At 45.0% G+C, this 25,230-nt stretch overlaps 1 protein-coding gene across 1 annotated transcript in view; it reads right to left on the bottom strand.

The window, feature by feature from the left end:
- Positions 1–25,230, bottom strand: part of SPAG16 (sperm associated antigen 16) — a 947,700-nt gene that overhangs the window by 365,019 nt on the left and 557,451 nt on the right. Inside the window, exon 12 of the mRNA XM_090041227.1 lies at positions 3,408–3,593. Coding sequence (XP_089897353.1) covers positions 3,408–3,593 — 186 coding nt within the window. The remainder of the gene's footprint in view (positions 1–3,407; positions 3,594–25,230) is intronic.

The raw sequence follows: 25,230 nt of genomic DNA, 5'->3' as shown, positions 1-25,230 counted from the left end.
ATACTAAATATTATTTCTTCTTATAAAAGGTTAGTGCTACCAGTTTCTCTTATCATAAGGTTGCCTGGAATTTCCCAGAAGATGACCCTGCTTTCAGTTGCTTATAATTTTTCCAAACTTTACTTATTCAGGCAGAGATTCTACATGTTGGATGTCTATGTGGAAAGTTGTGACTGTGATGCTTTATTTATTAACTCATTCATTCCTTTTATTTAAAATTGCAGCCAGACCAGTCCATTCAGTTCTGAGAATCAGAATACTGAAAAATATATTGGTTTTCTTCTTTTTTTTTAAAAAATGAAATACAGATTTTTTTTTCTTTGAAATGCTTTAGGCTTCCCATGCTTTGGGGGAGGGGTTGACATTTAATAGGTAGGTGGACTCGCTAAGCAGATGGGACCCTGAGCAGGGAAAAGAGAGAGATCTTTGGACTAGTAGTTGTGGAAGGAAACAAAAGTGGAAGTATGGAGGTTGGGATCCAACACAAGCAGTACTGACTGAGAATAAGGTGGGCGAGTGAAAAGAACTAGTGGCAGAGGAGACATTTATTGAGGAACAAAGGCAAAGGAAAAATGGAATGATTGACTAAATTGATTGGGAGATGGAATAATGAATATTGTGCAAGAAGCTCAAACCATGATTCAGAAACAAGAGTAGAAATAAAATATTAGGGAACAGCCTGGAGGAGATGAGGCAGAAGGGGTCAACATTAAGGAGGGTTCACAGAAAAGTCTGTCTCCTATACTCCCCAGTTATATTTCTCTCCAGACCCAAAAATAGAAGCCAGAATTTCTGAATATTACAGCAAATATCTGTGAAACAAAAAAGGAGAGTGGCCTCACTCTTACCACTGGTCCACACATGCCATTGTATATATACACATGATGCTAGTATTTAATTACATAATAAATAATGTAAAAAAGTATAAGTAAAGTGAAGTTGATTTAAAAAGAAAAATCATTCCATGTTTCCAAAATGAAAAAGAAAAAGAAGGTTTAATTGAAATTACTTTATTCATTGGAAAACTGCTTTGATGAAAACTTCTATCTCTCATAGCAAATGAAGCAGGGGATTACAAAGAGAGAAAAAAGGGCATTCTCACAGCTGGGACAACTGTATACAGTACTGAAGAATTAGACACTTCCTTTGCCTCTGATACAAAATTCCTAGAAGATGTACAGCAAGTTACTTATAAATATCTCACAGGTAGTCATGAATGGCATATTTCCTGGTCTCTGATTATCTGACACAAGGTGCTGGAGTCTGATTTGTTGAACTGTTGAGCGCTTAAAGCTGCAAGTGAAGTTGATGGGAGCTTCCTGAACAAAATACGTATAAAATTTTGGGAGAAAAAATGTTGGCTCAGATTGGGATGGAACTTTAAAAGTTTTGTATTTTTCAGGAGAAAATATTGGGGAAAATGTCAAAACTGCCATGGAGCTTGGCAGCCCTCAGGGCCCTGGTTTCCATGTTCCCTTTGCTTAGCAGGCTGCTACAAGTGTCAAAACTCTCAAAGCCCAGGGATATCAGCTCTGTGGAAGTATGTCAAGTGGGGACCTAGACTATTGCCCCACAGATGGGCAAATTATGAAGGCTGGCATGCTGACAGGTAGGCAAGGAGAGGTTTGGACAGTTTGGGAACCCAGCATCCCACCAGATGGTCAGCTATGGAACTCAGCAAAACAGGGAATTTGACAGCTCATGCATTAGTTGGCTTACAAGGAAGACCAGGAAGAGAAGTAGGCTGTTAGCTTTTCATCAAAAGCTTCAATAGAATTGACATTTTAGCTCAGCATTTTCTGACAGAACTCTTCTTAAAAAAAGGGTTATCAAATCTATTATCAAACACTATATAATGCTCAGTGCTGTGAAAGAAAAGGTCCTAGATAACTTGGGAACCCTAAAATAGCTTGGATAAATTTCACCTTGATCTTACAGCATTTCAGTGTCCCATCAAGAATATGGGATGATCACCTCAGAAAGGGCTGAAGCAGTACTGAAAAGCCCTTTGCAGAAATCAATAATTCTGTCTTTGAAGCAGGGTTTGAATAGTGTACAGTAATAAGGCAGAGGGTTATATAATGAATAAGGAGAATAAAAAATATGAAAGAGCTCTCTGCTAAGGTTACTTACACAAGTTCAAATATTCTGGGAAAATTCTCCCAGGATTGCTTTTGTGGCAGACAAATTCACCCTGGAAATGTCTGAACTGGCATTTGAATGCTGAGCCCTTGAGGAGCAGAGAGCTTGCAGTGCTGATATTGTGCAGCCAAAGGGTGCTTGTGCACACATCTCAAAATGATCTGCAGGCTTCCTTAGTCTTCCTGCACAGGGCATCCTTGATGGGCTGACCCAGACTGCTCAAACTCAGCTTGTGTATCCCTGCAGAACAGTGTGGGGACTCTGAAGGGGGCATGTTTTTCTCCTTGCTCAGCTGGAGCAGCAGAGTCTCCCTGGGTAGAGGAGAGAAGCAAAGCTCCTTGGGATGCTGGAAGGTTGTGCTCTGGCTTCTCTCAGAAGAGAGCATGCACAGACATTCACTCTTGAAGGAGAAACTCTCTCAAGAGAGATTTAACTCTAGTTGTTTCTGAGTTATCTGTCTCCTGGAGCAGCCATTTTTGCTCTGGGAGAAAAATACTGAACACTTATACACACTGGGCATTAATATACATACATTTGTCTGCTCCGACATGCCAGAGATCTGGTGTGTTGGAGCAGAGTCAATTAACTGAATCCGTGGAGCACACGAGCTGATGCGCATGGTGCTGCATTGCACAAATTTGTATAAATGGCGAAATGCATGTCAGCACTGAGAAATATGCTTTTGAATGAAAACACCTTCGATGTGTTTTAGTCCAAAAGCGCAACACTGCCGTTTTCTCAGCACCGACATGCATTTTGCTGTTTATACAAATGCATCTGCCACAGCATAAGAAGCATACCCAGGTAATTATATCAATGAACCACCCATTATGGCAAATAAACAGAGCTTCTCAGAAAATTTTGATCCTCTCTGAGATCTGCACCAGCGTAGAATGAACACTACTTATCATAACTGTTTTGCTCTAAATTATTCAGATGCCAAGCTGGGATAAAAGCCATGTGATTTTAGGGGTTAAGTACAATGATGGGACACTCAGTTGATAACCATGAAAATGGCCCTTTAAATCTGATGAGAAGGTATCAAGTTATATTTTCCAATTATGCATGAGCTTTATATATACTTTCTATTACTTCATTTGAATATCTCCTTACTGAAGCCCTGAGTTAGCAAAACACATAGGCATATAAATTGTGCTTTACAGGAAGGGGACCCAACTTTTTATTTCTTTAATTGGATTAAAGCACACCACATTTTGCTATTAATTGCAATTATCAATTGGCTAAATAGCTTAATAACTACATACCTGTTAATGTCCCATATTTTGCTAGTGTTGTCCATGGACGCAGAAGCCACAAAATCTCCACAGGAGTGCCATGAGCAGCCCCAGACTGCACTGGCATGCCCTTCTAAAGTCAGGATGCATTCACCCTTTGAGAAGTCCCATATCCGTACTGTACTGTCTCCACTTGAAGTGACCAATTTGGTGCCACTGTTACCAGGCATAAAAAAGAAAGAAAGCATAATTAAGTAAAGATGCAGCTAAAGATTACTTCAAAGCCCCTAGCAAACCTATACTTTTTCTCTGTGAACTCAGGTTGGTTACCTAAAGTTAAATTTTGAATGATAATATATACATAAAATACATAACAGAAATCTCAGAATTTTGTCTTTACAGAGCTTTCTGGCACATCATAAATGAAGATGTCATTATGATATGTATTAATGAAGTCATACTAAAAAAAAAGAAAAATACTCAAAACAAACTCTCGAGTGGAAAATAAAGGTGTATTTAAATTTTTTTAAAATCTATTTTAAGCAGTAGAGCAATAAATATAACTTACATCCAAACACTACTTTCAAAACACAGTAAAGTAGGTAAAAGGAAGGATGTTTTATTTCTAAAACCCATGTTGATTTTTACCTATAAACTATTAAACAAGGATTTCTGTCTCTTCTTTCATAACTGTACTCAAGATGTAACAGCTTCATTAGTTCATTATATAAATGTATGCTTCTATTAAAGCAAATGGAGCATCCCCAAATTCCCCAGGTCAAGGATCTGGCCTTCCAGTTTATTTATAAACAGCCTCAAAGAATAAAAGCCTTAGGGTCATATACAAAATGAGGCACAATAAATGGCTTTTAATCCAAGACATCAAATAAAATCTAAGCTACTCTTTCTTGATGTCTCATCTACATTAAGAGAATGGTGATAAAATCAGATAGATCTTGCCTTTAAGGTCCAACATGCCCTGGCTTAGCTTGACTAATGGAAGTAGTATTATCCAGAGGCCTGTTTGCTGGGGACATTCTTCTACCAGTCTCTTTGATGTGAATATCTAGGGACCAAGAGAAGCTCAGGTACTTACAAATACACTGTGATTGTTATCAACCTGAGATACTTAATCCTTTGTTGCCTTGTAACAAAAGGGTTTTTTTAGTCACACATATTATTATTTTCTTTCTATCACCATTTGCCATTTAGCATCTGTCAGACTGTTCTGTAAATATTTAGACAGAGTTTAAAAAATAGTGTCTCACTTATCCGGCAGATCATAAGGGTGCTTTTGCCATTATGAAATATTATCTAGGTATGTTTTTTAGACATTTTAACACATGTGGACTCTATCTGCTATATTTGAAAAAAAATATCATTAAGAAGTCTAATAAAAAGCAGTTGTGCCTCATGTTTAGGAGAAAGTCTTTAAAACAAAATCTTCTAATTTTCAAAACTGTAACACTTTATTACAGATCGCAAGCATCGGGACTTGCAGTCTAAGCAAAGATTACTGGGTGAAACCTAATTTTCCCAAACTGCTAAAACACTTTTCCTTTTAAAACTTCAAGTTAACAATAATTCAAGCTTAGAAGTAGAAAGCAATAAGTTATTATCTTTATTCATTTTTTTAAAAACACAATTTGGGTCATTAGTCATTACAAATAAATGGAGGATTTCCTTAGATCTATATTTGGAGCTAAAATTATTTAAGTATTCTTTAAAAACAGGTTTTTAAGCAAATTGGGGAGAAGCTATAAAATTTGCCAAATGAAAAATATGACAGATTGAAAGTGGTAACCTCATTAATGGTAATCGTAGTGAGTCAAAAAAGAGCTTTTTTGCTTTCTTCTTCAGTATATGGATCCACAAATGCTATCTGAAGGATAAGTTCCCTTGGCCAAATTCTGTGCCTTGTGGGCACAGGCATCTGACAAAAAATTCTCAAAAAATAGACACAAGTAGTCTAAATGGATGCTCAAGTAGTCTAAATGAATCCTATCTGGCATTCTATGGTAATGCAAATGACGTCTAGTTCTCTTTACAAAATTTGGGGAGAGGAGAAAGTATGTCAGTCAAAACATAGTTTATGAAGAGAAACGTCTCATGAAATATAGATTCTAATTGTGTGAGGCAGGACAAGGCACTAGTGAAATAAAGGAATCAAATACCCTGTCTCCTGCAACATTATGGTGTCCATATAATTAATACAAGTTTTGTGACTGTTGTTCATTAAAGTAAATGGGATTACACCAACCATTTTCCCCTCGTATTTCTCCTGTATAAAAAACAGCCTTGGCATACCTGGGCAGCACACACAAAGATCACAACTGACATCTGTTATTGGACCATTTCAGCATTGAACTTACATTATGAAGTTATGAAATGGACACCTTTCAAAACCACTTAAAGTACTAATAAAGTACTTAATAAAGTATAAATAAATAAGTATTAATAAAAACACATGGAGTGACATTTCCAAACCTTAAATTAGGCTCATAAATCATTATTTCCTGATTAGAACATTAGATATGCATTCACTATGCCTGACATTTTTCCAATACCTAGATCAGTTATTTCCCGTCTGTAGCATCCTTTGTACTTATAGATAAAAGGGAATAAATATTGAGAGTAACTTTGTTATCTTCATCTAATGTGAATTTTAAAGAGCATCTAATATGGAAAGCAAATATATACGTATCTCTTTATATGAATGATTTTAATATCTTAATTAAATTATACCTACATCAAACATTTATCTTTCTATATTTCCCACATACAAAACAGATCTATAATTTATTGATGTTTTTAGTAAAATATATATTGATCACGCATTGCAATAATATATATTGCAATTGAAACAGAGGCCAAGGTAACTGCTCATAATTGGGACTGTGTTATTTTTATTAGGCATATAAAATGTATAATTAATAGTATAATTAATAGTATAAATGCATAATTGAGTTCAGGTCAATTAGATAAAGGGTGTGTTTCCCTCCTCTCTTCCCACTGGCCCCCCTCCAATTTATAGGGTAATCAGTACTTGAACTTTTTGGATTATAAACAGAATGCATATTCTGCTAAGATTAAAAAGAAAATGAATAAATTAGATGCTTAATTATAAGAATTTGCAGTGGTGTAACTTAGTAAGCAACTATCAATTAGGGCTGTGCGAAGCTTCGGTTGCTGATTCGATTCGGTGGAGATTTGGCCCAATTTGGTGACCAAATCTCCAAAACAATATCGAATCAGGAGACCCTTTAATTTCTCTGAATCAAGTCAGAACCCTCTGAATTGATTCAGAAAGATTCAATGATTTGGACACAGACACAGCTTTAGATGTTTTTTCTGCATACCTCAAGGTACCAGGCGGCTCGTGAAAACTGAGATGCTGGGGAAAATGGAGCATCCCACGGGAGCATAGGGAGATGCTCAGCACACTCAGAAGTGGACCTGAAGCACTTCTGGTCCACTTTCTGGTCCACTTTCAGATCCACTGCATAGCACACAGGCCGCCCCCCCCCCAGCTCAGTGACTGGTGCCTCCTGTGTCTGGAGGGGTATCCGGGGTCCCCCCATGGCCGACTGCTGAGCCAGGAGGACACGGGGGGGGGGGTCCACCACCGAGTATGCAGAGGGCACCCCATGCTCCTGTGGGATGTTCCATCTGCCCCACATCAGTATTCATGAGCCGTGCCTGGTACCTCAAGGTATGTAGAAAAAACATTTAAAGCTGTCTCTATGGCTGAATCACTGATTCTCTGAATCAGCATCAAATCTTCAGATTTGGATTCAGCTGAATCGAATTGGGACAGTGAGCTGAATCAAGTAATTGAATCACTGTGCCCCAATTCGGGCTGAATCTGAATCGAATGTGGCCTGTTTCACACACCCCTACTATCAATCCTCTGGCTCATGGTGTACATGTAAGAGGTCTAGTCAGATGCCTTATGAATCCATGTGTGGCTGAGAAGCCCAATTTGGAAGTGACACTGCTTGTTACAAGTTTCACAGATCTATATGTTATCTGAGTTGGAGTCCAAATTTAGAGCATGCTGCTTTCTTCTTTCTTATTTTGTTTCCATCCTCTAGATCAAAGCCATTTCATGATGAACTGCACCCAGTGCTTGGTGTTCCCTCCAGATAAGACAGGATTCTCTGTGCTCCTCCAACTTTCTATGTTGATGTTGAATGACTTCATATAATTTTTGCACACACTGTGTTATCACCAAGAGGGCAACCCTGATTTCTAAAGCCATCTCAAATCTCACTATCCAAAATATTCTTGTGAGTATGGTCTTCTCCCATTCTCCCAACATGGCCAATCCATCGCAACCTCCTCTTCCTGATAGTGGTTTCGAAATATGCTAGTCCTGCACGCTCTAGTACCTCTGTACTTGGTATTCTGTCTTCCCACTTTCTTTTTAGGATCTTATGCAGACATCTCATGTGGAAGCTGTTCAGTCTATTGATGTGCCTAGCATGTGTAATCCATGTTTCTGAACCATAAAGCAAGGAAGACAGCATATAAGTCTTATAGATTCACATCTTCACCTTAGCTGATAGTTTGCTGTTATTCCATGCATGTTTCTGTAATAGTCTGACATTCTTACCTGCTTTTCTGATTCTGTTAGGCAGTTCAGTTTGAAGGTCAAGATTCCTGCTGATCATAGAACCCAAGTAGCAAAAACTGTTAATGATATCAAGAGATTTATCCTTCAGAGTGATGTCAGGTATTGGTTCTTTCACCCCATTATCACAGTCTTCTTGAGACTAATTGCCATCCTGAAGCTCTTGCATGATTTAGAAAAATCTGCCCAAGCGATTTGCAGGGAAGATTCACAGTGAGCAAACAAGGCTGCATCATCCACAAACAGGAAATCTCTCAGAACCAGTTGTTTCACCTTGGTTTTTGCACTAAATCTTGCAATGATCAAGCCTCCATCTAGTTTGGGTTGAAGATAAATACCATCATTGCTGTCCTTGAATTCAGGAAGAAGCAGGAATGTGCAGTGTAACTAGTTGGGGGAGACAGAGGCAACTTCTCTTGGTGCTAAATTATGGGGAGGGTGCAAAAAAAAGTGGCTGCTTCGGGCAGCCATGCATTCACAATTATGAACTAGAAGTCACCACTTCCAATTTGCCCGGGGTGCCTAGCTGTTCCCTATACTGCTGAGGATTTGTGCTTGTGTGTCTGATCCAAAGCCATCCAAAGTCCGTGAAAAGCCCCTGTATGCACAGGGATTAACTGATCCTCAAATTTAGCCTCAAGGACTGCATCCAGATGAGCACAGACATGTGGTATGTCTGCAGCACCACATACTGCACATTCAGCTGTTCTCTGTGCTTCAAGGTAGCAGCATGGGGCGGGGAAGGGTTCACCTTGGGAGATCCTGGGGTCAAAAAACCCCATGCAAAAAAAAAATCAGGGTGGTGCATGTGGGAACAGTGCATGCTGTCCATGACTGGAGCCTAGCCAGCTGGAGCCACACTCTGGTTGAGGCCAGGCTCAGAGCAGCAGGATTGCTGCTGCTGCATCCCCAGAAGGCCTCCAGAACACCAGGTAAGGTTGCCGCAGACAGTCCAGAGCTGGCCCCAGCTTCCCCTACCCCATCCAGGGTTCTCTGCCATGCGTCAGAGGGTGTGTAGAACTGGTGTCCCCAGAAACAACTATTGTTCCTGGGGAAACAAATGTCCATGCTTCTGTGGATGCGGCCGAGAAAGAACTTTCATCTGGGCATGGGATCAAAGATTTCAGAGTTTTTCACATCTACCTGAAGTACTGAATTCAGGGACAGATAGGCTTTTGAGATTTGACCAGTTTCCATGAAAGCAGGAAGGCTGAAAATAAGTGTAACAGTCTTTTCTAATTCTGTGTTTCTCGGTGTTTTATTAATTCACTTTAAAATATATTAATTGTATTAAATATCATTAAAAATAATACCCGTGCATATATAAGGGTCACAGTGAACACTGGTATGTATAACTACAAGACACAATCCTATCTTTTGCTTTCAATGCAAGCAAACATGCATCTACAGTTTTCTATACCAAATCTTACAAATACAGGCTTAATCTTTCCAGATGTCTGAAAGAGATTGACACTGCCATAGCTATATACTAACCTATCTCCTGATTCACTATACAGGATTTCTAAAAGATTGAACTTGTATAGGAATACAGTATACTTTACCTATTAAGAAGAGCAGAACTTCATATTTTACCTCCAGTATAGATTCCATTAAATTTGTAATCCCTTTGCTCTGTTTCAAGAGCTACTTTTTCTTCCTTAATACCCTGATATACATATATTTCTACTCTTCAATTGATTTTCAATTATTTTCAATTCATGCTGTAAAACTACACTTTCTTTAATAATTAGATAAAAAAGAGTTCTGGAAATAACACTTTCTACTTCCACAGAAGCAGATGGAGTATTTAAGTTGTTAATTTTTGTAGAATCTTTCCTCTATTCCATATTTAATTAGAAAATGCAGGTACAGGACCTGCCAGGTTTCTCTAAAAAGGCTCAGCATTGCCATTTCCAGCCAGCTGGGACCTAGCCACTGTCTGACTGGAATGGGTTAAATAATAACTGTCCCCAGCAGTATAAAAAGCCTCCCTGGCAAGTAACTCAGGGCTGCTAGCTCTCAGGACCCTCTGGGGCCCAGCCAACTAGCCCTTGTGCCAGCTGGACTGCTGAAGCAGTCCTGAGAGTCCCCTGCACCCTCTACCCACTGCAGCAGTCTGGCAGTGGGAGCTGCTGTCTGGCTGTGACCTGCCATGCACCTGCCAGACCAGGATGGGGACTGCACAGCCAGTAGAGGCATCTGCCCCTTTGGGCCAGCTGCCAGTAGACTGTGGTTGCAGGTTTGGCCTCTGTGTGGCACTACTGCCACATGTGCCCCCTGACTGGCCACCTGGGCAGTTATCACTGGGAAGATGTTCTGGGTGTGGTGGCCTGCTTTGAACTGTCAAAGCATGACCTCCTGGCCCCTGCTGGCCAGGAGGTCAGCCACAGCCAGCTGGGTCCAAGGTGCCAGCCCTAAGCAGGCAGGGTCCTGCCACTGGCCTCCTTAGCAGGAATTCTGATGTTCCCTACTGGAAAACTGAAAAATCCCTGATTAAAAAAATCCCAAATTCACTCTGTAAAATACCCCCAAATCCATGTTCCTACACAATTAAAATAAAAGACCACTATAAAGAGAGAGAGAGAGAGCAAGAGAGAGAGACAGCTATCAGTTGGACAACATTTGTTTGATATATCTACAGTTTTAAAGCAAATCTCTTATCATAATAATAAAATGAATTCTAAATACATGTTTCATGAATTCATGAATACATGAATATATATTTTGCTCCTCTCCCACAGAGGTTTCAGCCCCCACACAAGGGCTATGGCCCCCACACAAGAGCTATGGCCCCCCAACAGTCTGGGGCTGCTGGGGCGGTCCCTCTGCCCTGCACTGTGTGGATGGGGCCCCAGTCAGCCAGATGGCAGTTGAACTGTTGGTAAGTGCCAGGGGTTTTTTGTTGTTTTTTTAAAACTATGGGGTGGGGGGACAGGGATCAGGGAGGCTTGTAGGCATGGGGGAGATGGGGCCAGGCAGGGCAGGGTTTGTGGGGGGTCAGGGGGGCTGGCGGAGGGAAGGGCTGGGCAGAAAAGTAATTGGGGGAGCTTGGGGGGCTGGTGGCAGGAGAGGCCAGGCAGGGAAGTGATTGGGTGCCTCAGGGGGGCTGGCAGGGGGGAGAGGCCAACCAGGGCAGGGATCAGGGTGCTGGTGCAGTGGGTAGGGCTGGTGGGGGTCCCCCCTCATGGTCCCCTCCCCCTTCCTCCCGCCCCCCCCCAACCCCTTACTCACTGGCACTGGAGCCCTGGTGCTGAACGTATGACCTGGCCGGCCACGTGTTTCAGCACCAGGGTGAGGGGCCAACCACAGAGACTCTCTGGCAGCCAGAGCATCTCCATGGAGGACCCAGCTTCTGGTTGCCTCAGGGCACGGTCCAGGACTCCAAACTTGCAGCACGGGGAACATTTTTTGTTCCCACATGTTCCTGTTGCCCCATCTCAAAGGGGTTTTAGACAGGGCAAGAGGCACGTGCGCACTCATCTGGATGTGCTCAGTGAGTCTATAGCCACGAATGCAGACTTGACATAGAACTATGCTATAGAATCTCACCTTAGTTTTTATACACACACACACACACACACACACACACACACACACACACACACTAGGACATAGTGTTATGAAGAACTCATATTTTCAAAGCTAGCTGTTGTAGTGTTCGTTCTCTGAGTGGGCAGTCATCTCAAGCTGTACCACATCTCAAATTGTATCTCATATCTCTCCAACTCTTAAAAAACCCAGTAGTCTAAGAGCCTTGTTACGTATTAATTTTAGGTGTCTCCTGGAGCTTTTAGCCACTGGACTGTCCACATATTAACATAGGAAACTAGTTTTAAGCACTCTTTAGGCATCTCAAAGTTACACCACTCCAGGATGGGTTTATCTCTGATCTGTGTTACCTAACTTGCCTTCTATTAATGTGTAGCCACTCCCCACAAATGAGCTGCCCAAGTCGCAGTCCTCCAGCATCCCAGGATGCAGTGTCCCCTCCCACCCTTCTGTTCTGTGTAGACAAACTTTCCATTCCCTAAACTCTACTGCCCAAGAGGCAGTTCTGGCACCAAGCCAAAAACCTCTCCTGCTCCTAGGGATGTGATCTTCCCACTCTCAGGGGTGCAGATCCATCCAAACAGCTTGCAGAGTACATGCCAGATATTCAGATTACAGGAAATGGATGAGTCCAGGAGTGGAGGGTCGAGGGGTGCAGAACCAAGTTGGGGAGATCTCATAGAGTCATAGATGTTAGGGTCAGAAGGGACCTCAATAGATCATTGAGTCTGACCCCCTGCATAGACGGGAAAGAGTGCTGGGTTCAGATGACCCCAGCCAGATGCCCATCCAACCTCCTCTTGAAGATCCCCAGGGTAGGGGAGAGTACCACTTCCCTTGGGAGCCCACTCCAGACCTTGGCCACTCTAACTGTGAAGAAGTGCCTCCTAATGTCCATTCTAAATCTGCTCTCTGCTAGCTTATGGCCATTATTTCTTGTGACCCCCAGGGGCGCCTTGGTGGGTAGAGCCTCACCAATTCCCTTCTGCACCTCCATGATGAATTTGTAGGCAGCCACAAGGTCACCTCTCAACCTTCTCTTGCAGAGCCTGAAGAGGTCCAGGTACCCTAGTCTCTCCTCATAGGGCTTGGCCTGCAAGCCCTTAATCATACGAGTGGCCCTTCTCTGGACCCTCTCCAGGTTCTCCACATTCCCCTTGAAGTGTGGTGCCCAAAACTGCACGCAGTATTCCAACTGCAGTCTGACCAGCGCCCGATAGAGGGGAAGTATCACCTCCTTGGTTCTGTTTGTCATGCATCTGCTAATGTATGATAAAGTGCAGTTAGCTTTTCTGATGACTTCGTCACATTGATAACTCATGTTCATCTTGAAGTCCACTAGGCATATTGAAAATTCATTAGGGGGATGACATGAAATGAATGAGATTTTAAATCAAAAATAAAGAAAACACATGGACTAACTTACCAATTGCATAATTGTTATCCATATTCAGTTCAGTAAAGCAAACAAACAAAACTAATTTCTAAATCTAGATGGGGCTTTGGCAGAATTTCCAATCAGCTGCAAGACCAGTCTTGCAAAATCTAAGGATATTGGAGCAGCTTAAACCTATTTGGTCCCAAGGTACACTGCCACTGAAAAATTCATATGAACAACAGCTTTCATTTGCCATTGTAGTGGCAGACCATCTTGTTTTATTCACTCTCTGTGAAGTCTTAGAGCAGAGGTAGGCAACTCTTGACACAGGTGCCAGAGCATGGCATACAAAGGCATTTTGCTTGGCACATGTGCCTTAGAGCAGATGATGGGGAAGAAGCCAGGTCTGTGCTGCTGCAATAAGGATAGCAGCTCCCCTGCCATCTGCCCCTAGCATGCCAATATCTTGCAAGTCAAGGTTGCTGGTGTTTTGGCACTCTGCCCAAAAATGTTGCTGACTCCTGTCTTAGAGTATTTTTAGTACAGACTAGCCTAAATAATTTTATTTCCCAAATCTGCAAAAAGTCTAATAGATTAGAACAGGATTTTCAGTTATCATAGATAATAATAATAATAATAAAATTCTTACTCCTTTTATGAAGCCAAATTATATAGTAAATATACAGTTGATATAAATTAGAAAAATGAGAACCTGTCTTATTGATACAAGAAAGGATGGTAATGTGTTACTTTAAAAAAACATCTACCAAAAGAAATATATGTAGGAATCAAATGGAAAGATCAAGCTAACAAAGAATAAAGGCTGTAATCCACTTCATACTTTTTAACATAATGGACCAGACCCACAGGCAACGTAAATTGGGACAGCCTCATGACTGACTTCAGGATAGCTTCACAGATTTATTACATCTGAGGAACTGGCCAATAATATCTTTCTCCAGGTTCCAGCCCAGGATCCTATAGCAACAGCAAGGTTTGCATTCAATATTTTTTCCATGAAATGTCCTCATGACAATTTCCTCTTAAAATCCACAAAAAATAATTACTCAGTCTTGTCAGAACCTTCTTTTGTTACAAACAATTATTTTTTTCCTTTAGTCCACTCCATGGACGGAGGAAATTTCAGTAATGTTCCTTTTGCTGGACATTGTTGCTGCAGTGATGGAAAATTGCTTTATGTGAATCTCAAATAGACTGAGAATCTTACTCTTCGGAGAAGTAGAAAACCTTTTCAGCAGCAATAATGTGATATTGCATTTTTTGGAAGATATATGTAACTCTACATTTTATGTCAAAATGGGATTAAACATTTTATTGTTTGGGGTCATTTTACCCAAGATGACTAATATAAGTATAGAGGGGAAAAGGAAAGAAAAGGGCATAAAGACAAAAAATTGTAATGTTTACTCTTTTACCTCTCATGAAACTGCCCCATGATGGACCAGAAAATCATAAGAAACATGAGAAGAGTAACAACTGGATGATTCATCTAAATTGTCGTAATCTCACTGGATATCATGATCCATCACTCAATAACAAGCTTTTTTTTACCAGGCAGCTATGGAGCTGTAAGGGAGAGCTACCTTACATTTTATAATCTTAGAGTTCAGAAACAATCTGGAGTGGAGGGGAAGACTCCTGGAAATACTGCTTGACTCTGTTTTTCTCCCCCTTGCACCTTCTGGGATTACAAATACTAAATAAATGATGTTGTAATATATAATGTATTTTATTTTACTTTTGTATAAAGCACAAATAAGCATATTTGGGTTTTTAGAAGCCTCACCATCAAAATTCTTATCCTTTTTTTCTTTTTCCATCTACAGTGGTGTGTGAGAGTTTCTGCCCAGCAGAACAGTCCTATGTGGTGTTTAGAAAATTGATAGCAGAATTAAATCTACCTGGAAGTGAACTCAAATGCAGAAATATTACATTTTCCTGGGATAAACTGAAAGCAATGGGAGCTAGAAAACTACCATCTTAATCACGTATGTACACCAAACAGTCTTTCATCACCAAACTGATGCATATGAGAAAAAACAGGATCTCAGGCTACAGTCTGAGGTTTTACTTTGGCTATTACATCATGAACTACTTAGATGATGGTAAATCCAACATCTTACTGGAAATTTTGTGTGACCTCATATCTCCTTCAACTACTTCCTCTTGCACTTCCTGAGAGATATATGTTGTTTCTATAAGGAGGCACTCTACCAAAGTCACTTTGAGGTGATTTATTTTTCATGGAAAGTAAGGGCCTCATTACATAGTAATTTTAAATGGCACCCTGGACTGGCTGTATATTAGCACCTTTAAAGTTGCTTAAAGCACTTCTTATTTGGTTTAAAGTTACACCACTCCAGGGCAGGATTATCTCTAGTCCACCTAATTTTGCTCCTACTCCATTAAGGTGTGGACACTCTCCATAACAATTCTGCCCAAGTTTAAGTCCTCCTGCATCCCAGTATGCAGTTGCCCCTTCTGAGTCAGATGTTTTCTAAGAGTATCCTACATATGTGACATCAAATTGTGAGGTCAACTCAAAAACAAATATCTGAAGCAGGTTAAAAGGTGTTTTTGTTTGCTGATGCCAATGATTATGTCCTGAACATTCTCAAACTTATAAGCTTGTATAATGTTGATTGGGAGGAATTGTTCATTAAGAGGAAGATATACATATCTTAACCAAAGACTGCGGTGCTGGTGTCATTGGGAAGGCTTTGGCTTCCATGACCACAGCCCACTCTTTGGTGAGAGAGGCAGCGAGCTGCTGGGAAGAGATGGCCTCCATCTCTCTCCACTGGGGAGGAGGCTCTTCTCAGCCAGATTGGCTGACCTGCTCCACTGGGCTTTAAACTAAGCCCGCTGGGAGACGGGGGGATGGGGGGACTACCACCACTGCTGGCCTGCTGAGCAACTCTTGTAAAGCCGGCAGGCCAAGGCACTTAAGGGAGCCCACCCCTGCCCCAACCCTGGTACAATCTGTGGGCAAGGCAAGAGTCCCCAAGGGGACACTTACCTGCCTGTACACAAATGCCTGGAGCTTGGGAAATAAGCAGGAGGAACTCGTCCTCCTGCTTAACACAAATAATTACGATGTCACAGGGATAACAGAGACCCGGTGGGACTCTGCCCATGACTGGACCACAGGTATAGATGGCTATACCTTGTACAGGAGAGATTGAGTAGATAAAAGGGACGGGGGTGTAGCTTTCTATGTTAAGGAAAGCTACGCATCCCTGCAAGCTGATATTGGCAACCAGGGTGGACAACCGGAGACCCTCTGGGTTAAAATCTGTGGAGAACACAGTACAGGGGACACAACCGTGGGAGTCTACTACAGACCTCCCACCCAAAGTCAAGAGCTTGACCAGGAGTTCGCCTGGGAACTGGCTGAGGCCACATGCTCCAGGACCATGGTCGTCATGGGTAACTTCATCTACCCAGACATCTCATGGGAGGATCACTCAGCAAAATCTGAGTGGTCGCAAAGCTTCCTATCATCCATGGATGACCTCTACCTGATTCAAGAAGTCTACAGGCCGAGAGGTAAAGTGCTGCTCAACCTGGTACTAGCTACTGGGGATGACCTAATCAGTGACCTAGTAATCGATGGGAGCTAGGTGACAGCAACCACGAGCTGATCACCTTCACCATCTGCCGTAAAGCTGCAAAGTCAGTCAGCAACACTGAAGTCCTTGACTTCAGGAAAGCTGACTTTGACAAGCTCAGGAGGCTTGTCAGTGAGGCCCTAAGGGACCATGACCCCAGGGGGAGGGGAGTTCAGGAAGTGTGGTTGCTCCTCAAGGGAGCGATCCTCAATGCACAAGCTAATTCTATTCCATCTTGGAGGAAAGGCAGCGAGAGGTCGCAGCAGCCCACCGGCTCTCCAGGGATCTAGCAGACCTCCTGAGGCTAAAAAAGAAAGGCCTACAGAGGATGGAGGATGGGATTCATCTCCAAGAAGGAATATTCTGCACTGGTCCGGTTCTGCAGGGAGGAAACCAGGAAATCCAAGGCTACAACTGAACTTCAACTAACTTTGAGTATCAAGGACAATAAAAAGTCCTTTTTCAGGTATGTGGGGAGCTGGAGGAAAACCAAGGGCAACCTTGGACCCCTGACAAACCAGATGGGACAACCGACAACTAACACTCAGGAAAAAGCCAACCTATTAAATGGGTACTTTGTATCAGTCTTTCACCAGCCCCATGGGACGCCTATGCCCACTATGGGACAGGGAGGTCTGGGTGAGGGAGATCCCCTTCCCTCCATCAATGCTGATCTCATGAAGGAGCACCTTGAGAGGCTGCATACCTTCAAGTCAGCCATCCCTGACAATCTACACCCCAGGGTACTCAAGGAGCTGACGCGCATCTTTGAGATCTCCTGGCGCACTGGTATAGTACCTGAAGACTGGAAGAAGGCCAATGTGGTGCCTATCTTCAAGAAAGGCAGGAAAGTGGATCTGGCAAACTACAGGTCCATCAGCCTGACCTCTATCCTGGGGAAGATCTTCGAAAAGTTTATTAAAGAGGCCATCCTTAATGGACTGGCCAATGCCAACATCCTGAGGGATAGCCAGCATGGGTTTGTTGCAGGTGGGTTTTGCTTGACCAATCTCATTTCCTTTTATGACCAGGTGACCTATCACCTGTACAAGGGAGAGGAGATTGATGTCATATATCAAAAAAGCCTTCAATCTGGTATCCCATGATCACCTCTTGGCAAAACCAGCCATTTGTGGCCTTGGGTCCATCACAATCCACTGGCTGGGAAATTGGCTCTATGGTCAGACCCAGAGGGTGGTAACTGATGGAAGTCACTCATCATGGTGTCCTGTGACCAGTGGGGTCCCCTAAGGCTCTGTCCTTGGACTCATATTGTTCAACATCTTCATTAATGATGTGACTATTAGAGTCAGAAGCGCACTGGCCAAGTTTGCTGATGACACCAAACTTTGGGGCAAAGCAAGAAAACAGGAGGACAATCCTGGCTGACCTGGACAGGTTCAGCAAATGGGCTGATGAGAACCTCATGGTGTTTAACACTGAAAAATGCAAGGTTCTCCACCTTGGGAGGAAAACCTGCAGCATCCTTATAGGCTTGGCACTGCTACGCTGGCTAGCACTACGGAGGAAAGAGACTTGGGGGTCATCATTGACCACAAGATGAACATGAGCCTTCAGTGTGATGCTGCAGCTAGTAAAGTGACCAAAACACTGGCTTGCATCCATAGATATTTCTCAAGCAAATCTCAAGACGTCATCCTCCCCTTGTTCTCGGCCTTGGTGAGGCCGCAGCTAGAGTACTGCATCCAGTTTTGAGCTCCACAATTGAAAATGATGTGGAGAAGCTTGAGAGAGTCCAGAGAAGAGCCACACACATGATCAGAAGTTAGAAAAACAGACCTTACGATGATAGGCTGAGAGCTACAGGGCTCTTTAGCCTGGAAAAGTGCAGGCTCAAGGGTGATCCAATGGCCATCTATAAGTTTATCGGGATGACCACCAAGATCTGGGGGAACGTTTGTTCACCAGAGCACCCCAAGGGATGACGAGGTTGAACGGCTATAAACTACCGCAAGACCTTTTCAGGCTGGACATAAGGAAGAATTTTTTTACTGTCCGAGCCCCCAAGGTCTGGAACAGTCTGCCAGCGGAGGTGGTTCAAGCACCTACATCGAACACCTTCAAGAGCAAATTGGATGCTTATCTTGCTGGGATCTTATGACCCCAGCTGACTTCCTGCCCTTTGGGCAGGGGGCTGGACTCGATGATCTCCCGAGGTCCCTTCCAGCCCTGATGTCTATGAAATCTATGAAATATGCCTGTAACACACACACAGAGACATACATACACAAGCTCGCTGAATGAAAGTACTGTACTTCTGTCAGTGCAGCATGGCATACGCACCACTAAGCTCTGCACCTCATCCTCTGCAGTGGATGCCATATGGAATCTATGCTGTACGAAATCTATAACTAGTACAGAGTTTTGTTGTCTGACTGCTTGGTGATGGCAGATTTAAGGATGCAGTTAATTAAGTCATTCAAAACCTTCATTGTCTTATATATTGTGTAAGTCATAATAATTGGCAGAAAGTGATAAATATGGTGATTGTATCAAGCACTGGGGTGGTAAGAAATTTTGATGGGCGTTTCATTTCGGAGCTGTTTTGATGCCTTTTGAGCTCGAAACAGCAGAATTGAAACAAAATGAAAGGCTTCGAAACAGCTTCAAAACAGAACAAAGGCACTCAAAACAAGGGCAGTTTTGTGATTCCCCATTATAGCCTATGGGCAAAACATCAAAATGTGTCACAAGAGCGTTGAAATAGCATTGAAGCAGCTTCAAGGAAACAAAATGAACAGTGCTTCAAAACAGCAAAATGAAACACTGTCCCTTCGAAACAGCGAAATGGAAGTTGAAACATAATGGTGCTGTTTCGCACAGCCCTATCAAGCACCACTTTTTCCCCTAAGTATCATCATCATAGTTAGGGTTACTTGGAGCATTTTTTCCGAGTTACTACATTAGAACTACTGAATATTGCTGGTCAGATTTAACATTTTAATGTTCTTCCCCTCCCACTGGAAAAGAACCTGAATATGCTAAATTTTGGTAATCAGTACCAATCTAGTTTAAAAATTCCAACCCAGACTTTTCCTGATGTGGCAACCATGAAGCTGTTAGCTTAGTTTTAAGAGTTACTACAATAAGTGCTGCCAGTTAGACATCACCTAATGTATCACTGTATTCTATATGACATATATGAACTTAATGATATCTGGGTTACTTGTAACGAGATACATTATTTATACAGAGCCATAGGCATGTATGGTGCTTGGCAAATATAAAATAAAGCAAAGTTCCTGCTCTGTGAAGCTTACAGTCTCATTTACAGTAAGATGTGAAGAGTCTCCTAAGTGAAGGTGGCAACAGATAGATTTTCAAAACAAAAAGCTGAGACAGAACTTCAGGGACTATACCAAAGTTTTGTTTTATAACTCTAAAAGTGACAGTGCCAATAGGAAGCACTTAACTGGGATGCAGTGTCACTTAACTGGAATGTCAGTTGGAAACCCTACATTTTCAGAAGGTGGAAAGTAAGGTAAATTACAGTCAACTGTAGTTTATAAAATAAAGACAACCCCACAACTTGAAGCATTTTGACATATGGTCCAAACATTTTAAAATAGCGATTTTGCCTATGACTCTTCAAAAATAATAGAGGAAACATAAACATGCAACAAAATGAGTCCTAAAGTGCAAAATAACATGTCTGCTAATTACTGTTGTGTAAGAGCATGCAATTATTCTAAATTTGGATTTACAGAGTTGCTATTTGCAGTGACAGAACAGGCTGCCACTGAGTTGTAGAAACCCAGGAGGTATAGCTATGTTTAATATCCAAAAGTTAATTTAATTGTATTAAAAGCCTTCACCGAAACTTTATCGAAAGAAGGAGAAGACAGAGAGGAGAAACTAATTACAGGGTGTACTTCATCTTCTTTCAGCCAAAAAACAGGGACATGGGCACAGGCTTCTCCTGATAGATTCTATTTTAAGTCATGGGATGGGCTTTGAATATTGAGGTTTTTTACCTTAGGCTGATAAATCTTGTCCCAAGAATGCAGGAGATAGTGTGAGGGTACATCTACACATGCATTTGATCCAAGATCAGTTTACTTGCAAGTAAACTATTCATGAGTAGATACTCCTAGGCAGGCATCTACATATGCAAGGAACTAGGGAGCAGATTTTCTGATCCAAGGATCAAACATCCTGCAGCTGTGCAATAGGCCCCTGCCACCACCACAGGGAACTTCAGGCTCTTGCTGCAGCTCTCTTAAAAAGTTAGCCCTTCTCCATGCTTCCTGGCCAGTAGCATTGTGTACAACACAAGGGCAGCACATGGCAGCTCTCACCTCTCCAACTCTGCCTCCCCACACCATGTCTGCTCTAGCCCCTATCCCTGGCAGCAAAAAACAGCACCCCGGGCTCCTGCTGGCAATCGCCATGGCCCTGCTGGTTTGCCACACCAACTGCCAGCTAGTCCATGGCTGTCTGACCCCTCTCAGAGCCCCCACATGCAGCAACCTCCTCCCCAGACACACAACAGGCTCCTGGATGCTACCACCAGAATCACACTCTCCCTCCTTGGCCTCCAGCCCTACCACCTCTGGGCCTGCTGGGTGAGCCAGGACTGGTGGTGCACATAGTCCAACAGACCTAGGATGACAAGCAGTGGTTGGAAGTGTCCACATGACCCAGACCACCTTCTGGGATGTCCTGGAGCAAGTCCAGCCACACATGGAGTAGCAGGACAGTGCAATACAGCTGTTGCCCCCTCCACAGACACCCAGCTGGATCTTGCCCTGTTCAACCTGGCCACACCCCCGAGCCTGCGGTACATCTCTTTGGGGTGGGCAAGGCCACCACCAGGGTGGCTATCCTGGAGATGTGCAGCACCCTCCAGAATATCCTGGGCCACACAGTGGTCCATGTGCACAACCGCTAATGGTGCTGGGGTTCCATGCCCTGGGATTCCCCCAGTGCTTCAGAGCCCTGGACAGGACCCACATCCCTGTCACCTGCTTGCCCCATGGTGACCAGCTCTACTACAGCCAGAGGGCTTTACTCCATGGTGCTCCAGGTCATCGTGGACCACTGCAGTGCTTTCATGTGCATGAGTGCTGGTTGGGCAGGCACTGTCCATGATGCCCACATGTCCCATAACTCTCTCTTGATGGGCCTGATGGAGAATGGGCACTTTGCACCAGGGGTGCAGATGGGCGCTGTGGTGGCTCTGCTATGGTAGCTCCACCCTTCCTTCTCATCAGGGACCCCACCTACCCACTTCTGCCGTAGCTCATGTGGCCCTACACCAGTCAGCTGGACCCCCACCAGACCCACTTTAACCACTGCCTGGGCTGGACCTGCACCCTGGTGGAGTGTGCATTCAACCATCTGAAGGCGTGCTGAAGCACCCCCACCGCCTCCTTGAGTTCACCAAGGACAACTTCACCCAGGTGGATAGAGGCTGCCTGACAGAGGACACCTGCTGTGGCAGTGACAGCAGTGGGTCTCCCCCACCCAGGCCCCAGGCAAGTGACACATCCATCACTGGGTGCCAGCGCACTGGGTGCCAGGGCCTACACTGCTGCCCAAAAGCCCCCCCTCTCCCTGATCACCCCCAGCACTAAGCTCACTGCAGATGCGTCTCAGAACAACAAGTTTTATTCACCTCACATCACACAGAACCCCCTTTCCTCTCCCTCCCCAACAAACCAGCCCCTCTACCATCCACCATCCACCATCTACCCCACCCACCAACAGACAACAAAATAACCTCTTCCCTGTACAAACTATTTACAAAGTGCTTTGTGTCCTGTCCTGGGGTGGAGAGCCATGGAGTGAGGGCAAGTAGGGGGCAGAGCCCGAGGATAGGGTGCTAACACCCTGGCCTCTGGTTGTCACCTCATGGGTGCAGACACCATGGTGAGCCTTGCAGGTGAGGGGCTCACCCACGGGTGATGGCAGCTGGTGGTCTCCCAGCATGGGTGGTTCCCCCTCCAACAGCTGGTGTCCAGGATCAGCAGGGCCAGCTTGCAGCTCTGGCTCCTTGCCTGAGTGGAATTGGGGTGAGCAGCAGGCCTGGGCCCAGGTGGGGAGGGGCTCAGTGGTGGCACACCTGGAGCAGGGGCCAAGCCAGGGGCTCCTGGCTGCTGGAGGTGGTGCAGAACCGCCTCCCAGGCCCATGGGGGACCTCCTGCTGGGCAGCGGGTGGCTTCCAGGGGCAGGCAAGGCTAGGGTCAGAGGTTGGGCAGTGGGTGGCATGAAAACAATTGCAAAGGCCAGGACAGTGTCCACCACCCAGCAGTCATCATCTGTGGCCTGCACTGCCTAGACCAGGATCATGTTCTGCTCCTGCAGTGCCTCCAGCCACTCACACTCCAGGACCAGGAGCAGCACTTGGAACTCTCAGTCTCACCCAGTCCCATGCCTCCTCATGGGCATTGTTCTCCACTGGCCAGGCCCATGAGTCCTCCAGTCAATCCTCCAATGCCACTAGCAACTGCTCCAGGAGGATGGTGTGGCCCTGGGTCCACTTCTGGAGGAGCTGGCAGAGCCCCAGCTGTGTGTGGTAGCAACCCTGAGCCCACATCCTGGCTGCCAAGTGTGGCTTCTCCCTTGGATGCAGCTGCAGGACCTGGTGAACCATGAGAAAGAAGCTGTTTGTGAGAGGTTGCAACATGTCTCAGATAAGTGGCTCTGTACCAGTGGCTGTGTAGTGCCCAGCTGCACACTGGGGGTTGGGCATGCAAAAGAGCCTAGGGACCATGGTAAGTTGGCCAGGCAGGCCTGGGCCCAGGCTGGCCAAGCCTCCCATACCTGCTCACTCCCCTATGGCCAGCGGGCCACTGGGTGCTGGCCACGGGCAACCTGCCTCCCTGCCCTCTTCTGAGGGTGGGATAAGCCAAGCTTCTGACAGCATCTGCTGCTGTGACTCCAGACTGCATTTCCCTCCTACTCCGGCAGGCCAGCTGCTCTCCTGTGCTACTGCCCAACCCATGGAGCCTGGGCTCAGGGCGCATGGAGCTCCCAGTTCACTGAGATGAGGAGCTGCCCATGCCTCTGCCCTCCCCACAGAGGGCCTCTCCAGGGAGGCAGCGCAGGGCCAGCCCCAACTCATGCCAGCACTGTGCTCAGAGTGTGCACCTGACACGCGTCATGGGTGGTACACTAGGAGCAATTTGCATAGGCCGAGGGGTACCCAACCCACTATACCCTGCTGCTGATTGCCATGGTTCCCAGGCGCACCTGTGCCACTGGCATGGGACCCTGAGGATCAGTGGTGCTAGCAGCAAGACCAGGCTCCTCATACCCTCTGCCTCCACCTAGAGGGCTCCCTGTGGCTGCACTACATGCCCTTTCCCCCTGCACCTGAGGAGGACATCACTGCCAGCATTGATGCATTCCTTGGTGTGTAAGAGACCTGTGCCTACCTAGCTGTCGGGGCACGGGCTGCTCAATCAAGTTTTTCACTGTCTCCTGCTTCCCTGCATGCTGTTGGAGAAGAGGGGGGAGGAGGGGAGCAGGGGAATGCAGCCAGGCTGGGTGCGGGGGTGGGCAGGAGCTGGGGGCAGGGGCAGGAGTGGGGTGGGCAGAGTGCGGAACTTATCACATGGCCAAGGCCACCATGGCCAGTGATTCCACTCAGTACTGGCTGGTGGTGATAGCATGCAGCTCCAGGCCTTGTCCTCGGATGGCATGGTGCAGCATGCAGGTGACCAGTTGTGGGCCCATCTGGTATCATGGCCGGCTGCACTTTGTAGCTGGGCCTGGGGTTGCGGACCTGTCAAGGCAGATGCTGGAGGACACCATTGGGATCCCACGCCTGTTCTCTGGGCCTCCATGTAGCTGTCCCTGTGCTGCTGTACCTGGACAGCTGGTTGCAGCACCCAGCACAGGGGCACATCACAGGACTAGCAGCTGAGTGACAGCCCTGTAGGACTTGCAGGCTTTGGGCAGGTTGCTGGTGGTGGGCTGCAGACAGGTGGAGCTGGCTCTGCTGGTCAGAAGCTACCTGCAGCTGGGTCTGGGGGCTGGCAGGCCTGGCTGGAGGCTGAAGCACCCTGAAGCACCCTGAAGGCCTGGACAGCATGGGTGTGGCAGTTGCACAGCAGTGTGGTACCAGGCAAAACACTGGGGTGCAGGCAGGCTGGTGAGGCTAGACTGTGGCTTGCCCAGGAAGATACAGGGCCAGGAGTGCCCTCAGTCTGCTTACTGGTGTGCCGCAGGGCTCAAAATACCTGCAGGCTTTTAAGGGACTGAGGCAGCTATAGAGGCAGCCCAGCCCTGGGCCAGGACAGGTTCGCAGCCCAGAGACCTGGGGCTGGCCTCAGGCTGGCCCTCTAGTGGTAGGGCTGACCTGGGAGCAAAATTGCTTCCAGGTCATTTCTATACATGTGCAACTGCATAGTAAGTAATTGTGAGTAAATGTGCTACCTGCATTATCACCATCCAATCTAAAATGGCTCCCCAAGAACACTCCCCAAATGCAGGCATGGAAGTAGACAGTCTCTTAAAAACCCTTTACAAGCCATTTAAATCTTCTGATTTATCCATATCTGATTTACTTGCCTAACAGGGCATGAAACTTTCAAATTATCTGACAGTTAAGCACACCAGTTACATGAAACTTGTGCTCTAGCTTCTTTTTGCTGGCAGCAAATTCACTCGCGATTAGCCATTTTTACTATGCAG

This window comes from Crocodylus siamensis, chromosome 4 (genome assembly GCF_052110815.1).
Source record: "Crocodylus siamensis isolate JL-2025a chromosome 4, ASM5211081v1, whole genome shotgun sequence".
Classification (NCBI taxonomy): domain Eukaryota; kingdom Metazoa; phylum Chordata; order Crocodylia; family Crocodylidae; genus Crocodylus; species Crocodylus siamensis.
This window is presented reverse-complemented; position numbering and strand designations above follow the sequence as displayed.